The sequence below is a fragment of the Hemitrygon akajei genome, chromosome 4 (genome assembly GCF_048418815.1).
Source record: "Hemitrygon akajei chromosome 4, sHemAka1.3, whole genome shotgun sequence".
In the NCBI taxonomy this organism is placed as follows: domain Eukaryota; kingdom Metazoa; phylum Chordata; class Chondrichthyes; order Myliobatiformes; family Dasyatidae; genus Hemitrygon; species Hemitrygon akajei.
This window is the reverse complement of record NC_133127.1, coordinates 166,350,616-166,377,050: the sequence shown is the minus strand read 5'-3', so window position 1 is coordinate 166,377,050 and position 26,435 is coordinate 166,350,616. Positions and strand designations below refer to the sequence as shown.

Genomic DNA, 26,435 nt, shown 5'->3' with positions numbered 1-26,435 from the left:
GAATCCCTCAAACTCCTTCTTGAATGTTTCCCATTGCTTTTAAACTAGCTCATCTAAAAAGACAGAATCAAGTGTTTAAGCAGAAGATGTGCTGAGGGTGGAACTAAGGCAATATTGTGGAAAAAGAAATCTTCACGTTAATTTTCTTTTCTTTAATTAATTTGTAGAATTAACTACAACACACCTAAATTAGTCCAGAATCTCAAATAACATACCTTTTTTCCCATGCATTTTTGGTAGCTTGCCTGTGCTAGGAAGGCAGAATTTATTACTAATTCTAAACTACCTTTAAGAAAGTAATGTTAAGTCAGCTTCTGGCACTACTGCCATCCCACTAGTAAGGATATTCTCACAGTGCTGTTGAAAAAGTTGTTTCAGGCATCATCCCTGTAAATGATGGCCTTGCAATACATTTCTAATATAAAGTATGTCTCCAAGGGAAATTTGCAGGTAATGATTTTCTCATATTCCTACTCTCAAGTTTTTGTTGACTGTGGTTGTAGAGTTTGGAAACACTATGAGTTTATCCCGGGCAAGTAACTGCTGAACATTCTGTAGATTGTTCATGTTGCTGTAACTGTGTTTTAGTGATGCTGATAATGGATGTTTGAGTCAAAGATTGTACAAATCATGCAGACTGCTTTGTCCAGGATAATATTAAGCTTCTTGGAAGCTGCTGGAGTTGCACTCATCAGACAGATTAAGCATATGTTATTATACTTCCCACTACAGTGGTTGAAAGTCCTTGGAATGTCAGGAGATGAGTCACTCAAAGAGACCTAGTCTCTGACTAGTACTTGTCATTTTAGCAAGGAGGTAGCTAGCCCAATTGAGTTTCTGGTCAGGGACGTTCTGCAGTAATAGTGAGGAAAGTGGTGATGATAACTCCATTCAATCATAAGGTTTACTAGTTAAGACTTTTTTTCTTGCTGTAAATAGTCGTGGCCTAGGGATTTTATATTATTAGATAGATAGATAGATAGATAGATACTTTATTCATCCCCAAGGGGAAATTCAATGTTCCTCCAGTATGATATCACATAAACACAAGACAGACCAAGACTAACTGACCAAAAAAACCACATAATTATAACATACAGTTACAACAGTGCAAAGCAATACCATAATTTGATAAGAGCAGACCATGGGCACGGTAAAAAAAAGTCTCAAAGTCCCAGATAGCCCATCATCTCACGCAGATGGCAGAAGGAAGAAACCTCCAACGTGGCAAAACTTCCCGATGCAGCCTCTGGAAGCACCCGAGCACAGCCAACTGTGAGTCCGTCCGAAAACTTCCGACAACTTCGTGCCTCCGACCAGCCCTCCGACACCGAGCACCGAGCACCATCTCTGCCGAGTGCTTCAACCCCGGCTCCGGCCACCAAGCAACAGGCAAAGCCGAGGATTCGGGGCCTTCCTCTCTGGAGATCTCTCCGATCGCTCAGTAGCAGCGTCAGCAGCACAGGCATGTCAGAAGTTTCGCCAGATGTTCCTCCGTGCTTCACACATCCGTCTCAATCAAATCAGGATTGTGCACGGCCCCTACTTACAGATAACGGATATTCCTTACTGGAGTGGCCGCTGCGCCCTGCGTCGTCGCGCCGCCATCTTGATGTTACCTGAAAGTTGCTTATGTTTTGTTTCTGCAAGTGAGATACTTAAGTTTCCTGACAGGTTTTGAATAGAACTTATTATACAATCATCACTGAGCATCCCCACATTTGACCATATAATGGAAAAAAGGTCACTGAAGAAGCACTGCAGTAATATTTTATGACTGGTTGATCATCGGAACACCATTGCAAAGGTTTAATTTTGGTGATGGCTTATAATAAGCCCATATTCATGCTTAGAGACAAAGAAAAACAGATTAAATTGTTAACAATCCTCTGGAGAAAATGAACAAGTCGAACAAGTTTGATGTTGGAAGATTTTGACCTGAAACAATGACAATTCCTTTCCTTCTGCAGATACTGCTCAGCCTGCTGAATTCCCCCAGTACTGTGTTTGTGGCTCCAGGTTGAACTTCTGCCCTGAATGATCCCCACTAAATCCTGGAGATAATGTGCATTTTTCAATAATGCAATTAAACAGCCTTTCATCACCCACAAATGAAAATGAGTTTAAATCTCTTATCTTGCAAAGGAGTTGAAAGTAGGGCCAACACATGGATATTGTGCAGAAGAGCTGTGAAATAAAGACTGAAGGAAGCATTTCACACAATATGCATTTTTTCCCAAATGTACTAAAATCATACCTTTGCAGGAGTATGAATCCAGATAGCAGGATTAAACAGAATATGATCACACAACTGCTTTAATAAGGGTGCTCCATGAGTCAAACCATCCAGATATTTAGCAAAGGATAAAAATTGTTCAAGAACAGCACGTGTTATGTGGACTCTGGATGACTATCAGAGAAAAAAAATGAGAACATGTAAAATCACTTAAGCTTCTTTAAACGACGATGTTACAAATGCATATTCTACATAATCGTATTTTTTTAAATGTAGAATCCAATTTAATTCTGGGTAAACTGGGAATTTCAAACTACTGACACTTAGTTTAACAGATTGTGAAAAGTATCAGGTTAATTATCTTTTATATGTAAACCAGGTTCCTGCCTACAATATCCATTCTGAAGCAGGCCTTTGTCCTGAAATACCAACAATTCCCTTCCCACCATAGATGCCTACGTATCCTTGCATGGACAGATAACAACCAAGTGCAAGGAAGCAAAAGAAAAGTGGCTTAAGGACAAATGTGAGTTAATAGAACAATTGCAGAAGACCAACAACAACAAACGTATGCACAACGAGATCAAAGAGGTCACAAATCAGAAGAAAAGCGGGGCAACAACAGGATGTATAAAAGCAAAAGACGGATCTACAATTATGGAAAAAGGAAAAATAATACAAAGATGGTCAGAATACATCAAAGACCTATTACAATGACAAAGACCAAAAGGACAACTTTTATATTGGCAACAACGACGAGGGCCCAGCAATACTGAAAGAAGAAGTGGAACATGCTATGAAGTAAATGCAAAAGGGGAAGTCATCAGGACCAGATAACATTCCAGTTGAACTGTATGAAGCACTAGAAGAAATTAGCAATCTTATTGAATAGAATATACAACAGTGGCAAAGTACCAGAAGATCTTTTAAAGGCAGTATTCATTGCACTGCCAAAGAAACCAGGTGCAACAGTGTGTGGACAAACCAGAACAATTAGTTTAATGAGCCGCCTCACAAAAATTCTACTTAGAATCATCATGCTCAGAATAAGAAACAAAATTAAACCAGAGATCAGTGAAGAACAGTGCGGCTTTGTCGAAGGCAAGGGAACATCAAACGCAACTTATATTCTCAGGAATATTATTGAAAGGTCAATAGAAGTACAACAAGACCTATACTTGTTTCATTGACTACACAAAAGCCTTTGACACAGTGAAATACCAAGTCATCATGAAAATGCTTAAAGATATTAATATCGACGGAGAAGATCTAATTGGCAAGAAAGTGCAGCCATACAGATAGACAATGAAATTGGTGAATATCAGCCAATAAAGCGAGGAGTCAGACAGGGTTGTGTTCTATCACCAGACCTGCTCTCCCTGTATAGTGAAAACATCATGAGAACCATTTAAGACCTACCTGGAATAAGTATAGGAGGATACAATATCAACAACCTCTGCTATGCAGATAATACAGTACTGATAGCAAACAGTGAAGTAAATTTACAGAAACCAGTATCTACCATCAACACAGAGAGCGAAAGACTTGGCCAAACCTTAAACAAAAAGAAAACTGAAGTAATGGTAATATCAAAGAAACCTAATATCCCAAACTGTAGGATCATATTGGGAAATGAAATGCTGAAACAAGTTCACAACTTCAAGTACCTTGGATCATGGGTAACATGTGATGGCAAATGCAAAACAGACATAAAAGCAAGAATAGCAATGGCAAGAACAGCATTTACAGAAATGAGAAACATCCTAATGAACAAGAAAATGGCAATTGACATTCGCCTTAGAGCTCTTAGCTGCTACATTATTCTTATATTGATATATGGCTGCGAGTCATAGACCATGACAAATGCAATGGAAAAAAGAATCAATGCAGCAGAGATGTGGTTTCTCAGAAGAATGCTATGCATATCATATAGGGACAGGATAACCAATGAAGAAGTTCTACAGAGAACAAAAACAAAACGTATATTACTTAAAAAAATAAATCAAAAAACAGCAATCAAAGTTCTTTGGACACATCATGCAAAGATAGACATTAGAACATTTAGTTACAACTGGAAAGCTGGAAGGAAAAAGAAGCAGAGGCCGACAGAGAATGAAAATGATAGATGGATTAACATCATGGTTAGAAACGGGAGGCAACAACTACAATTCGGCGGGTCAGGGACCATAATGGATGGAGAGACACGATTGCCCACAATGGACGGCAAATCACCTGAACACAGCGTTGTTCTGCTCAACGCTGAGTTCTTCCAGCAGAATTTTTGCTGTTCCAGGAAACTAGAGGCATCAATTACACTGGAAGGAGGAGAGTTCTTCAAATTTCCACAAACCTTTCCATCAGTTAAGTTCAATTAACCCATTTAATTACCAAAGACTTTTCTACAAAAGTGAGTAAATACTTCATACTGGAGTGATTCATAATTATATACACCTGAACTAAATCTCCCTTCAGTATCCTTTGTTCCAGAGAAAATTACCGCAACTGAAATTCTATACCTCAGTAATATCCCCAAATATAACTGTACTCTTTCTCTCACTATCACACCTTTTCTAGTCTGGTGTCTAGAGTTATATGCAATACTCTAGCTGAAACAGTTATAGCTGTCAACTTTAATATTCTATCACTCTATCACTCAGTGATTAAAGAAGATATTCTATATATCATTTCATCCACCTGTTTTATAACTTTCAGTGATCAGAGCAGAGCTACATTCTTTAGTATTCTACCATTTATCATATATTCCCTTACTTTGTTCCCACCCTCACCAACCCTCAACCAAATACATTATCTTATACCTCACCTGAATGAAATCATTTGTCACATTTCTGCTGCACATAACTATTTTCTTAAATATCTTCCAGTAACATAGAAACTTTTCCCTCACTGTCATTGTTGATATGATCAACAATTCCCTTAATTTATAAATTCCTTAATTCCTTATTAATTCCTTAATAAATTCCTTAATTTATAAAACAAGGGGACTAATGTTGAAGTGTTTGGAACTCCATTGCAAAGACCCTTATGTGACTGAAATCCCAATTACTCTTCATTTAAATGCACCCAGCTATTTTGTTTTAATCCAGCCTATCCTTTTTTTGTATTTTAGTCTTCTCTCTTTTACTTGCCTCAAGAATCTGCCATGCTGCTCATTGTTCAACACTTTGCTAAAACTAATATGGACTAACAACAAATGTTCTTTCTTTGGGCATGTGTCAGCATGCCCAAAGCATAGAACATAGAACATATACAAGACAACATAGGAACAGTTCCTTTGGTCCATGATGTTGTGCCAAACTAAACAAATCCCTCTGCATATAAGATGTTCATATTCTTTCATCCTCTGCAAATTCATGTGAGCAGAGTTTTTTAAATGCCTCTTCTGTATTTGTCTTCACCACCACATTCCAGGCATCCACCATTCTGTGTAAAAAATTTGCTCACACCTCTCCTTTGAACTTACCACCTGTTATGTTAAATTTATGCCCTATAGTATTAGACGTTTTGACCCTGGGAAAGAAAGAAACTGGCTGTGTTCTCTATCTAAACATCAAAATATATTACAAACATCCTTCAGGTCACACTGCAGGCTTTACCACTCGAGAGAAAACAACCAAAGCTAGTCCAACATCCTACAGCATATGCACACTAATCCAGGGAGCACCTGGTAAACCTCTTCTGCAACCACTCCAAAAGCTCCACATTGTTCCTATAATGGAATGACCATAATTGAACACAATACTCCAGATGCAGCCTAACTAGAGTTTTATAAAGCTACAATATAACTTCCCGACTTTTGAACAGTATTCCGCCCCCCCTTGGAAGTTTTCAAATTTTAGCATTTTACAACACTGAATCAGAGGATTTAATTTGGCTTTTTTGACACTGAACAACAGAAAAGCCCCTTTCATGTCAAAGTGAAAATAAATTTCAACAATATGTTTAAAATTTGTTATAGTTATTAAATACAAAATAATTGATTGCATTACTTACCCCCTTCAAGTCAGTATCTAGTAAATGTGCCTTTGACAGCAATTATAGCCTTCAGTCTGTGTGGATAGGTCATTATCAGCTTTGCACATCTGGACACTTCAACTTCCCCCATTCTTCTTTACAAAACTGCTCAAACTCTGTTAGATTGCATGGGGATCATGAGTGAACAGCCCTTTTCAAGTCCAGCCACAAATTCTCAGTTGATTGAGATCTGGACTCTGACTTGACTATTCTAGGATATTAACATTGTTGCTTTTAAGCCATTCCTGTGTAGCTTTGGCTTTATGTTTAGGGTCATTGACTTGCTGGAAAATAAATTTTCTCCCAAGTTGCAGTTCTCCAGCAGGCTGCATCAGGTTTTCCTCCAGGAATTCCCTATGTTTTGCAGCATTTACTTTACCCTTTACCTTCACAAGCTTTCCAGGACCTAGTGCAGTGAAGCATCCCCACAGTATGATGCAGCCTCCACCATACTTCTCGGAAGGGATGGTGTGTTTTTAATGATGTGGGGTATTTGGCTTTTGCCAAACCTTGCCAAACTAAGCGCTTAGTCTGATTGCCAAAAAGCTAAGTTTTGATTGCATCAGACCACAGAACCTTCTTCCAGCTGACTTCAGTCTCCTCCATATGCCTTCTGGCAAATTCTAGCTGAGATTTCATGAGAGTTTTTTCTCCCCCATCTCCGCCACTGAAGCTTGTAACTCCTCCAGAGTTGTCATGGTCTCTTAGTGGCCTCCCTCACTAGTCCCCTTCTTGCATGGTCATTCAGCTTTGAGGACAGCCTGCTCTAGGCAGATTTACAACTGTGCCATGTTCATTTCATTTCTTATTGATTTGACTTAACTGTACTCCACTTTTTGCGGTGTTGCTTGAATGGTCTAATTTTTGCCAGGAGTTGGACCTTCCTCATACAGGGGTATTTTTACTACAACCAATTGAAACATTTTGACTGCATAAAGGCAATCACCTCAATAATAAACAAATGCTTTGAGAGGCTGGTCAAGGACTACATCTGCACTCACACTGCAGCCCCTACAATTCGCCTACTGACACAACCAATCAACAGATGAGATAATAGCCACAGCTCTACATATTGTTCTTACACAGCTGGAGAGAAAGGTTACTTATGTGAGAATGCTATTCTTGGACTACAGTTCAGCATTCAACACTATAATTACCTCCAGGCTTGACAGGAAGTTCAGCGACCTCGGTCTTCACCCTGCCTTGGGCAGCTGGATCCTGGACTTCCTGTCAGAATGCTGGCAAGTGGTAAGAATAGGCTCCCTCACCTCTGCCCCCCAAACATAGGAGCCCCTCAGGGCTATGTCCTAAGCACCCCTCTTTTACTCTTTGTACACCTCTGCTAATTCAATTTGCTGACGACACTACACTGATTGGCCTAAAGAAGAAATCATCACCCTGACATGGTACAGTCAAGAAAACAACCTTTCCCTCAATGTCGCAAAAACAAAGAAGCTGGTTGTAGACTATAGAAAAATGGAGACAGGCTCACCCCTATTGACATCAATAAATTTGGGGTTGAGAGGTTGAGCAGTTTCAAGTTCCTTAGTATACACATTACCGAGGACCTCACTTGGTCTGTACATACCGGCTTGTGGTGAAGAAAGCACAACAGCGCCTCATTCACCTCAGATGGCTGAATAAGTTTGGAATGAGTCCCCAAATCCTAAGGACTTTCTACAGAAGCACAATTGAGAGCATCCTGACTGGCTGCATCACTGCCTGGTATAGGAACTGTACTTCTCTCAATTGCAGGACTCTGCAGAGAGTGGTGCAGACAGCCCAGCGCACCTGTAGATGTGAACTTCCCACTATTCAGGACATTTAGAGCAACAGGTGCATAAAAAGGGCTTCAACAATCATTGGGGACCCGAGTCAACCCAGCCACAAATGTTCCAGCTGCTACCAACATGGAAATGGTATCGCAGCATAAAGGCCAGGACCAACAGGCTCTGGGACAGCTTCTTCCATGAGGCCATCAGACTGATTAATTCACGTTGACACAATGTATTTCTAGGCTATATTGACTGTTCTGTTGTATATGTTACTGTACATACTAACTATTACAAAGTACTATAGCTCACAAATTGCACATTCAGACAGAGACGTAATGTAAAAATTTTCACTCCTCATGTATGTGAAGCATCTAAGAAATAAAGTCAACTCGATTCAATTCATTTAAGTAAGTATGTGACTTCCAAGACCAAATTGGCTTCACCAGTGGTGTGTCATATTGAAGGGGGTGAATACTTATGCAATCAATTATTTTGTGATTTACATTTGTAATTTAGATCATTTTGTAGAGATCTGTTTTCACTTTGACACAGAAGCGTCTTTTTCTGTTTATCAGTGTCAAAAAAGCCATAATAAATCCAGTGCAATTCCATGTTGTAAAACAATAAAACTTGAAAACTTCCAAGGGGGGGTAAATACTTTTTATAGGCACTGATTATGCACTCTTTACCACCCTATAAACTTATGTTGGCACATGGCCAAGTGGTTAAGGCATTCGTCTAGTTATCTGAAGGTCGCTAGTTTGAGCCTTAGCTGAGGCAGTGTGTGTGTCCTTAAGCAAGGCACTTAACCACACATTAGTCTGCGACAACACTGGTGCCAAGCTGTATGGGTCCTAATGCCCTTCCCTTGAACAACATCAGTGGCGTGGAGAGGGGAGACTTGCAGTTTGGACAACTGTCGGTCTTCCATAAAAAAAAACCCTACCCAGGCTTGCGCCCTGGAAACTTAGCAAGGTGCAAATCCATGGTCTATCAAGATTAACGGAGGCCTACACGCACATAAACCTGTATAGCCACTTTCAAGGAGCTATAGAGTGATAACCCAAGATCATTCTTTGCATCAACACCACTTAACAGTTTTGCTATTATAGTGTCCCTATATATTTAATTTCCCAAAGTGCAACACCTCACATTTGGCCAAATTAAACTCCATTTGCCATTTCTCTGTCCACATCTGAAAATTAACTATACCTGCTTTATCCTTTGACAACATTATACATTATCCTCAATTCCATCCATCTACATTTTCATCCAGGTCATCATAAACAGCAGAATTCCCAGTACGGACCACAGGCCAAGAACCAGAGTAAGTCCCATCAATCACTACCCTCTCTCTTCTAATGTCAAGCCATTTCTGAATCAAAACAGCCATGCTTTGCGGATCCCATGCAGCTTAATCTTCTGTATGAGCCTCTTGTGAGGAAAGCAAAAGATTATAAAACCATAATATATGTACAATTAAATAAAATACAAGAAATATTTTAGGTCTGAAATAAAAATAGAAAGTACTAGAAATACTCAGAATTAAGTTACATTTATAGGATGGTCCTCAACCTTTCAAAAAACTGGAAATCATTACAGAACAGGCTTTAAGACATTTGTACATTTTCAGCTACATTATTAACTTAACATGTTGTATCTTTTTAAACTTACCTTTTCCAACAGGTAACCAATTACCAAGAATCCTTTCCCTCCCAACATTTGCTCTTGCATGGCAACTGAGCTCTTCAGCAGGTCAACCAGAAATGCCAAAAGGGTTGCACTACAGAAATATGCAAAAATTAGTCTGAAATAGTTCTTCTGCTCAGTCCTAAATGTATCTACATATGAACTTGCTTTCATATTATTGGCTTCAGAAAGTTAAAACCAATGAATTCTAAAGCAGGAAATTCAACACTGCAGTATTACTGCTATTATACTTGAATAACTTAATTTAAATCATTGGTACAGTTAAGTATGCAAGTCAAGAACTTGAGTATTAAAGAATCATAAATGAAGATGAATGTAAATCGTTACACAGCCTTTGGCAGGGAACTCAAGGACATTATTGGGAAAGTCCTTTCTTCAGCAAAAAAATTTTGACAATAAGATCAAAAAAGGGTAAAGGAATAAGTTAGTTACAACATACAAGAACATCGCAAGTTTCATTGTATTATGCTGACAACAATTACTAATATCAAATTTTCCTGTGGTACAAAGATCTTTTATCAACCAATGACACTGCAAACACAGCTCAAGATTTTCAGTGTGTCAATTTGGTTTACCTACATTCAAGATTTTAAACAACTGAGAAATGAGGTTAATATCAGGAAGCCGTGAAAGCGGAACATCAGACTGCTCAAAGAATTCCTATGCCTTACAATATTAACTTGAGTGACATAATTTCAAAATTCTGATGATAAGGTGTTCACAATACAGGGAGAAATCTTCACACATCTGGATTCACTCTGATTGCAGACTTAAAGAATTCAATTAACCCCAGCAATTAAATGGTAATTATTTCACAAATTACTGGACCACCATAATATTTGACATTGCCGTTTGAGCAGAGAAAATTCAATACTGATGAATATCTTATTTAAGAAAATACAACACATATCTGAAATAAACCAAAAACAAAAAGCACTAAAAATACTTACTTAGGCTTAATATATGGAGATGTCAAGAACCTGACATTAGAATTAGGAAAAAAAATACAGAACATGTTTTAAGACTGATTCCGAACCTGGGATCCACAAACCTTTCAGTTAATGGCAGCAGTCCATGGCATAAACAAGTTGGGAATCCCTGTTTTAAGAATTTCTACAATAAATAGTATGGTCATAATGCAATATCTGCAGAATATGTTATATCTACAGAAAGTTGCAAACAAGGCCAAATCCTGGACTCACATATGTTACAAACTTGCAGGGCACTGATTAAGGTAGTATTGTGGGGCTACTTCAGATCTCTGCTCTTGCACTCTACAATTGAGTAGTGTGCTATGTTAGGTTGGCCAGCCACCATACTAAACACAGTTAGGAAAACTTTTACATTGACCGAAAACCAAGACACCTAATGTTGTGAAGACATGATGTGAGGAATATCATCTAGATGGTGCAGCACACCATTAATGATCCACCTCTGCCTATCCACTAAGACACCTCTGACTTGCCAGCTTGCCACATGATGTCAAGAGACTCTTTTGATGTCAATATGCTTGCATATTTAATTTCAACAGTGATGACAAATGGAAAGGTGCCAAAACAAAATCCACCAAATGAAAAAGTAATTAATTCAGAACAGGAATGTTTCTTGATTTCACAAATCTCGAAGGAAATATCCACACAACAACTACTAGACAGGTATATGGAGGAATTTAAGGTGGGGGGTTATATGAGAGGCAGGGTTTAAGCGTCGGTACAACATTGTGGGCTGAAGGGCCTGTACTGCGCTGAACTATTCTATGTTCAATAACTTGAAATCGAACTCAAATCGAATTTAAATTCAAATCGAAGAGACAAATTAAACACTCCTCTGTCTGTAGAAGTGGCTACTTGGGTTAAACAATGACTATCATCATCCTACATTCAATACAAATCCAAAGAAGATACCTTTGTGATAAACTGCTTCTCTGAAAAGACTACAATTACTTGCAAAGCTAGTACCAATTTATAAACATTCATCCTGCCACATGCAATAGATTGATCCCACAGCACATAATCACATGGAGTTACATGAACCTTCCATACCCAGACAACCTGGTTGGAAAAGGTATTCTCTTACTCTTTTATTTCCTTATTCCAAGGGCGCAATTGCATATCAAGTAATTGTGCAGTGGAACGCTAAGACTTAGCACAAAAAAATTACGGCTCTGGCACTAACTGCAGTTTGTAACTAACTACAGGATAATCTGCAACAAAAGTGGCTTGCATTCCAGAATCCAAGGAAAAACAAGCTAAACACACAATTTATCTGTTGTGCCAACAGATATCAAAAGCTGTATCTCAAAACCCATATTGATTATTCCCAATCATATTCTTATATTCTAAGTGCCATAGTACCAGGTCTGTAAGATTAGATTCCAGAATACATTTCACTTTCCCTCTCTCCCTAGTTTATTGAATCACAAGGAAGAGAAGTATGTGCAGTGAAAATTATGACTGAGAAGGTGCTCAGGAAGTTTAATGGTCTGAGGGTGGATAATCTCCTGGACCTGATGGAATGCACCCTCAGGTTCTGAAGAAAGTAGCTGAAGAGATTGCGGAGGCATTAACAATGATCTTTCAAGAATCGATAGATTCTAGCATGGTACTAGATGACTGGAAAATTGTAAATGTTACTGCACTATTTGAGAAGGGTGGGAGGCAGCAGAAAGGAAACTATAGACCTGTTAGCCTGACATCAGTGGTTGGGAAGTTGTTGAAATCGATTGCTAAGGCGAAGATTACGGTGTACCTGGAGGCACGTGACAAGATAGGCCAAAGCCTGAAAGGAAAATACTGCCTGACTAACTTACTGCAGTTTTTTGAGGCAATTACAAGCAGGGCGAAAAGGAGATGCAGTAGATGTGGTCTACTTGGATTTTCAGAAGGCCTTTGACAAAGTGCCGCACATGAGGCTGTTTAGCAAGATAAGAGCCCATGGAATTACAGAGAAGTTACTAGCATAGGTGGAGCATTCGCTGATCAGCAGAAAACAGAGAATGGGAATAAAGGGATTTTATTCTGGTTGGCTGCCGCTTACCAGTGGAGTTCCACAGGGGTTGATGTTAGGACCACTGCTTTTTATGATTTATGTCAATGATGTGAACTACAGAATTAATGGATTTGTGGCTAAATTTGTCAATGATACAAAGATAGGTGGAGAAGTGGGTCATGTTGAAGAAACAGAGAGCCTGCAGAGAGAGTTAGATAGTTTAGAGGAATGGGCAAAGAAGTGGCAAATGAAATAAACAGGCAGACTACTATTTAGATGGGGAGTGAATTCAAAATGCAGAGATGCAAAGGGGATTGGGAGTCCTTGTTCAAGATAGCCTAAAAGATAACCTCCAGGTTGAGTCAGTGGTGAAGAAGGCAAATGCAATGTTGGCATTCATTTCTAGAGGTATAGAATACAAGAGCAGGGATGTGATGTTGAGGCTCTATAAGGCTCTCAAGAGACCATACTTGGAGTATTGTATGCAGTTTTGGGCTCCTTATTTTAGAAAGGATATACTAACATTGGAGAGGGTTCAGAGAAGATTCACAAGAATGATTCCAGGAATTAAAGGGTTATCATATTAAGAAAGTCTGACAGCCCTTGGGCTGTATTCCCTGGAGTTCAGGAGAATGAGAAGAAATCTCATAGAAACATTCCGAATGTTAAAAGGCCTGAACAGATTAGATATGGCAAAGTTATTTCCCATGGTAGCAGGGTCTACAACAAAAGGGCACAACTTCAGAATTGAAAGACGTCCATTTAGAACAGAGATGCGGAGAAATTACTTTAGTCAGAGGGTGGTAAATCTGCGGAATTTGTTGCCATGAGCAGCTGTGGAGGCCAAGTTATTGGGTGCATTTAAGGCAGAGATAGATAGGTTCCTGATTAGCCATGGTATCAAAGGGTATGGGGAGAAGGCAGGGGAGTGGGGATGACTGGAAGAATTGGATCAACCTATAATTGAATAGTGGAGCAGAGTCAATGGGCCAAATGGCCTACTTCTGCTCCTATATCTTATGGTCATATTGATGTGTTTTTCACCTTTCCATCCAAGAACTCTATTCTACAATCCATGAAGGGTTAAAATCAACGGAACAATGATTGCAATAGAGCTCATCTTGATTTCCCAGGATAGAGGTTATCTAATCTCACAGATTTATCAAAATTTAACTATCAAAATTGGCTTAGTACTTTATGAGCTCTTATTCCTTAAAATATTCTGAATCAATCCCTAGTTCTACACTTTTTTGTGACTTCTAAGATAACAAAAAATGTATTTATGTTTTTATCATTTTTGTGTTCTCCATGATTTGTTTCCCTTTGCTAATCGCTACACTTTACATACCTCTAGGCAATGTCACAATCAATTTTCACCTTTTAATTGTTTACTCTCATTATATCTTTCCTTCTCCATCAATTCTGTCACACTTCATAAATAAACAAAATCTTCAACAGTATTCATATTTTTGCTAATATTATCAATATCTCCTTTCAGACTACCTTTTAATTTTAACATAAGAAATAGGAGCAGCAGTAGGCTATCTGACCCATCGAGCCTGACCCACCATTCAATAAGATCATGGCTGATCTGTCCATAAATTCAGCTCCATCTACCTGCCTTTCCCCCATAACCCTTAATTCCCTTACTAAGTAAAAACCTATCTAACTGCATCTTAAATATATTTAGTGAAGAAGCCTCAACTGCTTCCCTGGGCAGAGAATTCCACAGATTCACCACTCTCTGGGAAAAGCAGTTTCTCCTCATCTCCGTCCTAAATCTCCTCCCCTGCATCTTGAGGCAATGTCCCCTAGTTCTAGTCTCACCTACCAATGGAAACAACTTTCCTACTATCTTATCTATCCCATTCAAAATCTTGCATGTTTCTATAAGATCCCCTCTCATTCTTCTGAACTCCAGAGAGTACAGTCCCAGGCGACTCAATCTCTCCTCATAGGTTAACCCCTTAATCCCTGGAATCAACCTGGTGAACCTCCTCTGTACTGCCTCCAAAGCCAGTATATCCTTCCTGAAGTATAGAGACCAGAACTGCACACAGTACTCCAGGTGCGGCCTCACCGGTACCCTGTACAGTTGCAGCATGACCTCCCTGCTCTTGAATTCAATCCCTCTAGCAATGAAGACCAACATTCCATTTGACTTCTTAATAACCTGTTGTACCTGCAAGCCAACTTTTTGCGATTCATGAACAAGCACTCCCAAGTCCCTCTGCACAACAGCATGCTGCAATCTTTCACCATTTAAGTAATAATCTGCTCTTTTATTATTCTTTCCAAAGTGGATGATTTTGCATTTACCATCATTGTATTCCATCTGCCAGACCTTCGCCCACTCACTTAACCAATCTATATCCCTCTGCAGGCTCTCCATATCCTCTGTACAATTTGCTTTTCCACACAGTTTAGTACCATCAGCAAATTTTACTACGCTACACTGAGTCCCCTTTTCCAAATCATCAATGTAAATGGTAAACAGCTGTCGGCCCAGCACCGATCCCTGCGGCACCCCACTCACTACTGACTGCCAACCAGAGAAACACTCATTTATACCAACTCTCTGCCTTCTATCAGTTAACCAATCCACTATCTATGCCAATACACTTCCTCCGACTCCATGCATCTATATCTTATTTATAAGTCTCTTGTGCAGCACCTTATCGAACGCCTTCTGGAAATCCAAGTATACAACATCCACCTGTTCCCCTCTATCCACTGCACTCATTATGTCCTCCGACAACTCCAGTAAGTTTGTCAAACAGGACCTGCCCTTTCTGAATCCATGCTGCGTCTGTCTAATGGAACCACTCCTTCTAAATGTTTCGCTATTTCTTCCTTAATGACAGCTTCAAGCATTTTCCCGACTACAGATGTTAAGCTAACTGGTTTATAGTTGCCCATCTTTTGCCTACACCCTTTTGTAAAAAGTGGCGTGACATTTGCTATCTTCCAAACCTGGACCTGCCCAGTCTAGAGAATTTTGGTAAATGATTACCAACGTGCCTACTATAACCTCCGCCAATTCCTTCAGTACCCTGGGATGCATCCCATCAGGACCAAAGGATTTATCCACTTCAGGCCCTCTAGTTTACTCATCACTATCTCTTTAGTGACAGTAATTTTATCTAGGTCCTCACCTCCTATTTCGTCCATAACATCCTTCTTTGGCAATTCTTTTTTCAATTAGACATGTCCTCCACAGTGAAGACCGACATAAAATAGTCAATCAATGCCTCAGCCATTTCCTTATCACCCAATATCAATTTCCCCTTATCGTCTTCCAAGGGACCTACGTTGACTTTAGCCACCCTCTTCCACTTTATATATTTATTTTAAAAATTGCTACCTGTTTTTATACTTCATGCTAATTTACTTTCATACTCTATCTTCCCTTTCCTTATTTCTTGTTTTGTTGTTCTCTGTTGCTTTTTAAAAGTTTTCCCAATCCTCCAGTCTCCCACTACTCTCTACGACTTTGTACACATGAGCTTTAAATTTGATACTATCTTTTATTTCCTTAGTTATTCAAGGCTGGCTCTCCCCACACTTACTGTCCTTACTTTTGACTGATATATACTTTTGTTCAGCACTGCAAAAAATCTCTTTTAAAGTATTCCACTATTCCTCAGCTGTCCCACCAAATAGCCTGTGCTCCCAATCCACATTAGCCAACTCCTTCCTCATCCCATTGTAGTCTCCCTTGTTCAAACATAATACACTAGTTTTAGATCTATTTCATCCTCCATCTGAATGCAAAATTCAATCATACTATGATCACTCTTTCCAAGAGGATCCCTGGCTACAAGATCGTTAATCTTACCTGTCTCATTGCACACGATTAGATCTAAGATAGTTTTTCCCTTGTAGATTCACTAACATGCTGCTCAAGAAAGCACTCTATGAAGTCCTCCTCAAGACTTCCTTGTCCAACCTGATTCACCCAATCTATGTGGAAGTTAAAATCCCCCATGGCAACTGCCATTCCGTTCTTACAAGCCTCAGTTATTTTTTGGTTAATCGCCTCTGCCACTGCAATAATTTATTAGGTGGCCTACAGACAACACCCACCAGTGATTTTTGTCCCTTTACTATTCTTAATCTCTACCAGAGGGATACAATATTCTGCTCCGTAGATTTTCTATCATCTCTCACAATTGCCCTGATCTCATCCTTAATCAAGAGTGCCACCCCATCTCCTCTGGCTTCCTGCCTATCTTTCCATATTACCTGATACTCTTGCATATTTAATTCCCAGTCATCTCCACCTTACAACCAGGTTTTTGCAATGGCCAATAAATCATAAACCTTGGTACTGATCTGTGCCACAAGTTCACTAACCTTGTTTCTAATATTATGGGCATTTTGATAAAGTGCCCTTATACTCATTGTCCATTTAGAATCTAGTGACCTATGCGATTTTTGCTTTTTACTTTTATACACTCTACTCTTACTTTTTTCTTCACTAAATCTAGCTTTGGTCTCTGCATCACTTCCCTCTTCTTTTCTGTGTGGGTTCCCATTCTCCTGCCATAATAGTTTAAAGCCTCCCCAACAGCACTAGCAAACAATCTCCCTAGAACATTGATCCCAGCCTTGCCCAGATGTACACCGTCTGGACGGTACTGGTCCCACCTCACCCAGAAGTGGTTCCAATGCCCCAAGAATCTGAAACCCTCCCTCCTGCACCACTGCTCAAGTCACACATCCATTCTAGCTATCCTGCTATTTCAACTCTGGCTAGCATGTGGCACTGGTAATAATCCTGAGATGATTACCTTTGAGGTCCTACTCTTTAATTTATCTCCTAGCTCCCTAAATTCAGCTTGTAGGACCTCATCCCACTTTCCTCCTATATCGTTAGTACCTACATGCACCACGACAGCTGGCTGCTCACCCTCCCCTTTCAGAATGCCCTGCAGCCTCTCCGAGACATCTCCAAACCTTGCACCCGGGAGGCAACACACCATATGGGAGTCCTGTTTGTGGCCACAGAAGCTCCTCTATTCCCCTTACCATGGAATCTCCTACCACAACAGCTCTGTCACTCTTTATCTTGCCCTCATGTGCAGCAGAGCCAGCCACGGTGCCATGATCCTGGCTACTGCTACCTCCACCTGATGAGCCAAATACGCCAACAGATTCCAAAGTGGTATAATCTGTTTTGGAGGGAGATGACCACAGGAGACTCCTTTACTACCTTCCTGCTACTACTCTTTGTGTTGGTCACCCATTTCATATCTTTCCTTAGATCCTTAAACTGCGGTGTGACCAACTCACTAAATGTGCTATCCACAACATTTTCAGCATCTCGGACACTACAAAGTGAGTCCATGCACAGCTCCAGTGCTGCCATGCGGTCTATCAGGAGCTGCAGCTGGACACACTTCCTACACACGTAGTCTTCAGGGATACTGTCAGCTTTCCTGAGTTCCCACATGTCACAGGAAGAGCATGGCATGGGTCTGAGCTCACCTGCCATGACAGAGCAACCGATGTTAGCGGGAGGACCACAGAAAAAAGGGAAGAGCCTGCTGGGGAAGTTGAAGACTGTTATCTGCAAGTCTCTGCGAATCAGTTCTTCGCCTCGACCCTTCTTCGCTGAAGCCCCTTTTGAGCCAAAGCCCTCTCACTCTGCTACACTCTCACTCCACTGCCTGCTCCAAACACTGCCCACTGTATATCGGTCTTCTTTTTAAACTCTTCCCGCTCTTTACTGGCTTATGTCACACGCCTGTGCAGTCTTGCTTCTCTTTATCCCAAGTAGTAAAATGCCTTCGCTCCGGAGACCCTTTCAACATTCCACTTGCAGCCTTTTTGCTTTGAATCTTTTGTTAGCCATTATTGCACTGTGTCCTAAAGTAACTCATTACAAAACCATTTTATTAATCCGCATAAATTATGGATTTTGTGTCTAAATGCTTGCCAGCACTAATCCAATAGGTCTAATAGCAGTCGTAGGATCAGGGCCAGTAGCTAAAATTGTCAAACAGACTGATGCAATGTTTCACCTATTCCATTAATAAACAGCATTACCTTAACACACTGTAGGACTGATATTTGATACACAAAAAAAAAACAAGCATTGGTGAAGAAAGGAGAGAAATTGATCGCTTTCACCAAATGAAGTTTGTAACAAAATTAGTAATGATGGAAAAGTGGGATGGGAGAAAAAAGGGCAGGATGAGGATGCCATTATCAATGGTTTCAGCATTGTCAGTAATTACACCACAGGAGCAACCTTCCCATCAGTCCATCGAGACTACATTACCGGTACACTGACACACCTCTCCCCCTCTGATTAGTAACACAAGTTCACATGGGCTGGGGAAAGAGTGGTGTTCTACTTAGTGATTTTCAGTGTACTTAGTTAATGGCCTTTGTACATAAATTGTGAGATGTAGGTATGAAACGGCAATACTGTTAAACGTAAACATAGTTAAGCATGTGTTAGATACTGAGCCCTAACAGTTAGAAATTAATTGTATCTGCTTAATGGAAACCCAGTGAGTTCAGCATTAGCTGAATCTAGTACTGTATTTAGCAGGATATGGATATGGGTACATATTCACTGATTTTGATGACTTGAGCTATTAAGCTTCTTCCAACATGGGCACAGTGGTTAGCACAATGCTTTTCCAGCACAGGGTGTCAGAGTTCAATCCTGGACTCTGTAATCTCTGTAAAGAGTCTCTGTACATCCTCTCCATGGAAAGTGTGAGTTTTCTCTGGTCTCCTCCCACAGTCCAAAGACATACCGGGTAGGTTAATTGGTCATTGTAAACTGTCCCGTGATTAGGTTAGGAGTAAATCAGGGTTGTCAAGGGTTGTTGGGTGGTGCAGCTTGAAGGGCTGGAAAGGCCAGTTCTGGGTGGGAGGAAGGGATGGATGGGTGGGTGGACAAACATTTTCTGTCCCAAGGGGGCATTTATCTGGCACTGGATCCTATAGTTAGCTGTTCCTCATGGCTTTTTCATCATCTACTTGGAGGGTATCATCCTCTCAAGGATACAGAACATTTCTTCTCATTTTCAATTTTCACTACCAAGACTCCAGTTTTGTGGCCAAATACTGTGCACACATTCTCTCCAATAACAAATCATTTCGCTCTTTTTTCCCCAAATACAAAGCAGTAACAGATTGTCTCAGCATTGCTACAACCACAATGCAACTCACCTATAAGTTGTTAACCTCTTGTACAGCCATTCAATGAATTGGACAATAAAGTCATTGTAATAGAAACTCCTTTTTCTTATTGGGCATCTCTGTAAATGCGGCTTGTTAGCCACTCGCTAACAGCATTTGGACATCACAGCGAGAGACCCACCTTTCTCAGGCTCCATATGGTTTGGGTGCATATAACATGGTCCCTTCAAACCTGTGAAGCTGGGATGTCTTGGCCACCCAAACCCCAGTTTGTGTGAATGCTGTATAACATATTGCCTCCCGCAATCACCCATCAGCAAGAAATAATGGATTGTATAGTGCATACAATTATAAAGAAAGTATATTTATGAACGCTAACCTAACCAAAGAGTTATTAAAGAAAAGAAAAAAAAACAAAAGGGGTCCATCATAATTAAACAGTCAAATTTGCACACAAGTTGGAGCTCATCTTAAGGTTGTCTGTAACTTTGCACGCTGGACCCTCAGTCTGTGTGAAAGCACACACCCCCTTCCAAATCTTGTTTGAAATCCATCTCGAACAAATGGGCTCTCCCACGAGAGTACTGGTCTTTCCTCCTTGAAGCCATTCATCTGCACAAAGCACCTTGTGCAACAGGGACGGCATTCTCATCCAGCTTCCATTCTGTCTTCTTCCAACTCCCACCAAAAAAGACCTCAACCTACACCAGGGTCCCTCACAAAACCCCTCTGCCCAGCATTCTCTAGAACTTTTTCCAATTCCTCCAACACACACAAAATGCTGGAGAAACTCAGCAGTCCAGGTATCATCTATGGAAAAGAAGTACAATCAACATTTTGGGCAGTGACTCTTCAGCAGGACTGGAGAAAAAAAGATGAGGAGTAGAGTTAAAAGGTGGGGGAGGGGAGAGGGAAATACAAGGTGATAGGTGAAACTGGGAGGGGGGTGAAGTGAAGAGCTAGGAAGTTGATTGGTGAAAGAGATACAGGGCTGGAGAAATGGGAATCTGATAGGTTAGATAAAAGGCCATGGAAGAAGGGAGGGGAGGAGCACCAGAGGGAGGTAATGGGCAGGCAAGGAGATAAGATGAGAGAGGTAAAAGGGGATTGGGACTGGTGAAGGAAAGGGAAGGAGGTATTACCAGAAGTTCACAAAGTCAATGTTCATGCTTTCAGGCTGGAGGTTACTCAGCCGGAATGCAAGCTGTTGTTTGTCCAACCTGTGTGGAGGAGGCCATGGGTTGACATATTCGATTGGGAAAGGGAAGGGGTATTAAAATGGATGGCCACTGGAAGATTCTGGTTCTTCTGGCAGATGGAGCAAAGGTGCTCAGCAAAACGGTCTCCTAATCTATGTCAAGTCTCACCAATAGACAGGAGGCCACAATGGGAGCACTGAACACAGTATATGACCCCAACAGATGCACAGGTGAAGTGTCACAACACCTGGAAGAACTGTTTGGGGCCCTGAACGGCAGAGAGGGAGAAGGTGTAGGGCAGGTGTAGCACTTGTTCTGCTTGCAAAGATAAGTGCCAAAAGCAAGATCAGTTTGGAGGGACGAATGAACAACAGAGTCACATAAGGAGTGATCCCTGCAGAAAGGAAAAGTGAGGGGAGGGGCAAGGAGGGAAAGATGTGCTTGTGGTGGGATCCTGTTGGAGATGACAGAAGTTCCGGAGAATTATGTACTGGACACAGAGGCTGGTAGGTGGCAGGTGAGGACAAGAGGAACCCTATCCCTGGTAGGGTGGTGGGAGAATGGGGTAAGAGCATGTGTTGATGGTGTAGGAAAGGAAGCCCCTTTCTTTGAAAAAGGAGGACATCTCCTTTGTCTGGAATGAGAAACCTCATCCTGAGAGCAGATCCGGCAGAGACGGTGGAATTGAGATAAGGGATTACATTTTTTACAAGTAACAGAGTGGGAAGAGGTATAGTCCATTTTAATTCCACTTTCCATTCCCATTCCAATATGGCAATCCATGGCCTTCTCTACTATTGTGATAAGCCCACACTCACGTTGCAAGAACAACACTTTGTATTATGTATGGGTAGCCTCCAACCTGTTGGCATGAACATTAATTTCTTGAAATTCCAGTAATGCCCCCGCCCTCTACTTCACCAGTCCCCACCCCCTTTTCACTCTCTCACCTTACCACTTGCCTGCCTATGGCCTCCCTCTGGTGTTCCTCCCCCTTTTTTCTTTATTCCATGGTGTTCTATCCTCACCTATCAGACTCCCCCTTCCCCAGCCCTGTGTCTCTTTCACCAATCAACTTCCCAGACTATTTCCTTCATCCCTACCCCTCCCAGTTTCACCTGTCACCTTGTGTTTCTCTCTCCCCTCCCATATCTCTTAAATCTACTCGTCATCTTTTGTTCTGCAGTCCCGTCAAAGGGTCTCAGCCCAAAACGTCAACTATACTTTTTTCCACAGATGCTAGATGGCCTTCTGAGTTCCTCTACCATTTTGTGTGTGCTGCTCGGATTTCTAGCAATTGCAGATTTCCCCTTGTTTGTGAACAAAGCCCCTTATCTCAGCTCAAACCCAAACAGGCTGAAAGCAAAACAAACTGCTCTCACGAACTGCTAAAATCAAATAACCATAGAATTGCAGTAAAAATCTTAACTAGGGTGTTACAAAATTAATGCAGCACTATGTTGACTTGCTCTCTTCACTTCATTGAACAAGCATGATGAAGTCTAACTAATTTTACCTTCCTGAAGTAAATATATATTAAGGACTGTTAGATTCCACTTATTTTTAAATATTTTAAGTGATTCTTATTGGCAACAACAGTACACTGCAGTACTGAGATACCAAATTCCCAGTGATGCTCAGTTTCAGTCCCACCAAGGCCAAATAACTTATTGCGGCATTGGCTCAATTATTATCACCTTGTCCTTACATGATGCAGGGTTTTGACCAAAAACATTGACAAATCCACTTCCCACCTCCATGACAGATAGTGCTCAACCTACTGAATTCCTCCAGCAGACTGCTGCTTCAGATTCCAGTGTTATGTCAGACAAACAGACAGACATACTTTATTGATCCCGAGGGAAATTGGGTTTTGTTACAGCCGCACTAACCAAGAATAGTGAAGAAATATAGCAATATAAAACCATAAATAATTAAATAATAAGTTAATCATGCCAAGTGGAAATAAATCCAGGACCAGCCTATTGGCACAGGGTGTCTGACACTCCGAGGGAGGAGTTGTAAAGTTTGATGGCCACAGGTAGGAGTGACTTCCTATGACATTCAGTGTTACATCTCGGTGGAATGAGTCTCTGGCTGAATGTACTCCTGTGCCTAACCAGTACATTATGGAGTGGATGGGAGTCATTGTCCAAGATGGCTGACAACTTGGACAGCATCCTCTTTTCAGACACCACCGTCAGAGAGTCTAGTTCCACCCCCACAACATCACCGGCCTTACAAATAAGTTTGTTGATTCTGTTGGTGTCTGCTACCCTCAGCCTGCTGCCCCAGCACACAACAGCAAACATGATAGCACTGGTCACCACAGACTCGTAGAACATCCTCAGCATCGTCCGACAGATGTTAAAGGACCTCAGTCTCCTCATGAAATAGAGACGGCACTGACCATTCCTGTAGACAGCCTCAGTGTTCTTTGACCAGTCCAGTTTATTGTCAATTCATATCCCCAGGTATTTGTAATCCTCCACCATGTCCACACTGACCCCTTGGATGGAAACAGGAATCACCGGTGCCTTAGCCCTCCTCAGGTCCACCACCAGCTCCTTAGTCTTTTTCACATTAAGCTGCAGGTGATTCTGCTCGCACCATGTGACAATGTTTCCCACCATAGCCCTGTACTCAGCCTCATCTCCCTTGCTGATGCATCCAACTATGGCACAGTCATCAGAAAACTTCTGAAGATGGCAAGACTCTGTGTTGTAGCTGAAGTCCAAAGTGTAGATGGTAAAGAGAAAGGGCGACAGGACAGTCCCCTGTGGAGCCCCAGTGTTGCTGACCATTCTGTCTGACACACAGTGTTGCAAGCGCACGTACTGTGGTCTGCCAGTCAGGTAATCAATAATCCATGACACCAGGGAAGCATCCACCTGCATCACTGTCAGCTTCTCACCCAGCAGAGCAGGGCAGATGGTGTTTGAACAATACAGTATGAATACATGCTATTCAGCTCTACAGTCCACGGCAACATGGTGCCCAACCTGTTAGTCCCAATTCACTGTATTGGACCCATATCCCTCTAAGCCCCACCCATCCATGTACCTGTTCAAATGCTCCTTAAATGACACTATTGTACCTGCCTTAACCATTTAGTCTAGCAGCTGATTCCGTATACTCACTGCCCTCTGTTGAAAAGGCTACTCCTCAGATCCCATTTATATCTTTCCCCTTTTACCATGAACCTACACCCCTCGTTTTGAACTCCCCCTACCCTAGGGAAAAGTCTATTTGTTGCTCCAGATTCCAGCACCTGCAGTCTTGTGTCTCAAAGGTAATACTTATTGGCTAGACATTAAAGTAGCACTTAACCAATTATAGCATTAAGAACCCGATGCAAAATTGACTTAGAGCCAATTCTGCACTGGCTAAAATTATTTCAAGGGCAAAGAAAGATTACTTTTATATCTGAAGTTCATTCATTTTTGAATACCATATTACTGCAAGAGCCAAATATAATGTCCTCAACCTAACTGCCCTCAGCAACTTCATGAATGATCATCCCTACACAAGACCAAAAGTTAAAATGTTAAGTTATAATTGGAGAGCTCACCTCCATATGCAATTCTTCAAATAGTAAAACAATTCATCCTGGCATACAACAAGATATGGAAAAAAGAGAAACACAGGAAATTGCAGATGTTAGAATCTGGAGCAATAAACAGGATGCTAGAAGAACTCCAGATAAGGAAGGGAAATGCACAGTCAACATTTCAAATCAAAACTTTGCAACTAGACTGAAGGATAGAGATCAGCGAACCAATATGAAAAGATTAAGGGAAGGGGTGGAATACATTGAAAATATAAGTACAAGCTGATAAAGGGCACATAATTTGTGGTACAAGCTATGAGAAATCCACCAGCTCCCTAACCATCACCCTTGACAGTCCACAACATTAACATAAATGTCTTTAAATCTCTTGCATCAACAGAAATTATACAAAACCAGCTATAAAATAATGGCTAAAAGATCAGGTTAGAGGATGGCAATCCTGCAGAAAGCTACCCATCTTCTGACTTTCATATTATTTATATTATATTACTATTATTTATAAGATAGATATTAAGAACGTGAATTAAGAGCATACTAGAAGAATAGGTGCACCTCAAAAATTTTACTCCAATGTGCAACATTTAGTCAATCCCACGATCTTCAGATCAGATCAAAGCTCCATAATCCTGTCACAATTCAACAATAATTGAAAAGTGGAGGAAAAGTGCAACAGCTCCAAGCATACCCCCATTCCCAAAGATAAAGGAGTCCTGTATTTGAGTGCCTAAAAGTCATAAAGCTGTCAATAAATACAGAGGACCTCAGTCTTCAGCAAAGTGCCTAAATCAACTTGACTGCAACTGAGGCAGGGACCCCATGAGTTTAACATGGCCATATATGCTAAGTGACGATGGCAGATGTTTCAGCTTCTGCAGGATTAGTCCACCTTGATTGGCCCCACACTCTCTCAACCACTCACAAATCCACCACAGATGATCAGGAGATTGCCTTGGCTTTTACTGAGTTTTTCATAAAACACAGAACAGTACAGCTCTGGACAGGCCATTTATCCCAGTATGTTGCACTGATCTTGATGCCAATTTGTACCAAATATCCTCCTCCTGTGTATCTATATTCTTTTCATATTCATGTATCAATCTAAAAGACTCAAACTCCACCAAACCAGCTGCTTCAACTACTGTTCCTGGTTATTCATTCTAAGCAACTACCACTCTGCAAAAAAAAATTAACATCTCCTTTATACTCCCCCAACATTAAAAACATTCCTTGCTCTAAACTCCCCTTCCCTCGGTGACTGAATGGGGCTAAAAAGATGAGCAGTAGTTGCCTAAGCAGCCTCCTTCTAGGACAGGTCAAACGAGCAGGCATTTAACAGCAAGAAAGTGAGAAGGATAGAGTGGACAGAGATTCAGATCATAGAAGGAGACATTGAAAGAGAAAGGCAAAGTGAAGAGGAAGAGCAAAGGGCAAAGAGCTAAACAGATACATGCAAAACTATGCATAAACAATAAGCACATTAAGTCCACCGCAGAGTGGAGACACATGAGACTATGAGACTGCATGCAGTCAATGTTTGTCAAATCTTCAAGTTTTGATACTGGGATTCCACCCAATATGTCAACAAACTTACCCTACCCTCAACCACCCCCCCAGCCCCCCCCCCATTGATGCTGCTTAACCCCAGCAGATTATTTGTCTACATCAGCATCTGGTCTCCAATTATCTTGGAACTTCCTTCTGCTAAACGAAGACCTTGTTCCACCAAGTCTATGTGGGAGTGGCTGTACCAACACCTCCACATT

General features: G+C 40.9%; 1 protein-coding gene and 1 long non-coding RNA gene across 3 annotated transcripts in view; one reads left to right on the top strand and one right to left on the bottom strand.

Annotated features, from left to right (window-relative positions):
- Positions 1–26,435, bottom strand: part of nbeaa (neurobeachin a) — a 772,475-nt gene that overhangs the window by 593,084 nt on the left and 152,956 nt on the right. For both annotated transcript variants that reach the window (XM_073043888.1, XM_073043887.1), the window contains exons 11-12: positions 9,718–9,826; positions 2,258–2,410 (exon numbers count right to left, since the gene is read on the bottom strand). In XM_073043888.1, the coding sequence (XP_072899989.1) occupies positions 2,258–2,410; positions 9,718–9,826 (262 nt within the window). The remainder of the gene's footprint in view (positions 1–2,257; positions 2,411–9,717; positions 9,827–26,435) is intronic.
- The window catches only part of LOC140726904 (uncharacterized), a 284,399-nt gene that overhangs the window by 197,666 nt on the left and 60,298 nt on the right, over positions 1–26,435 (top strand). The gene's annotated exons all lie outside the window — the stretch shown is intronic.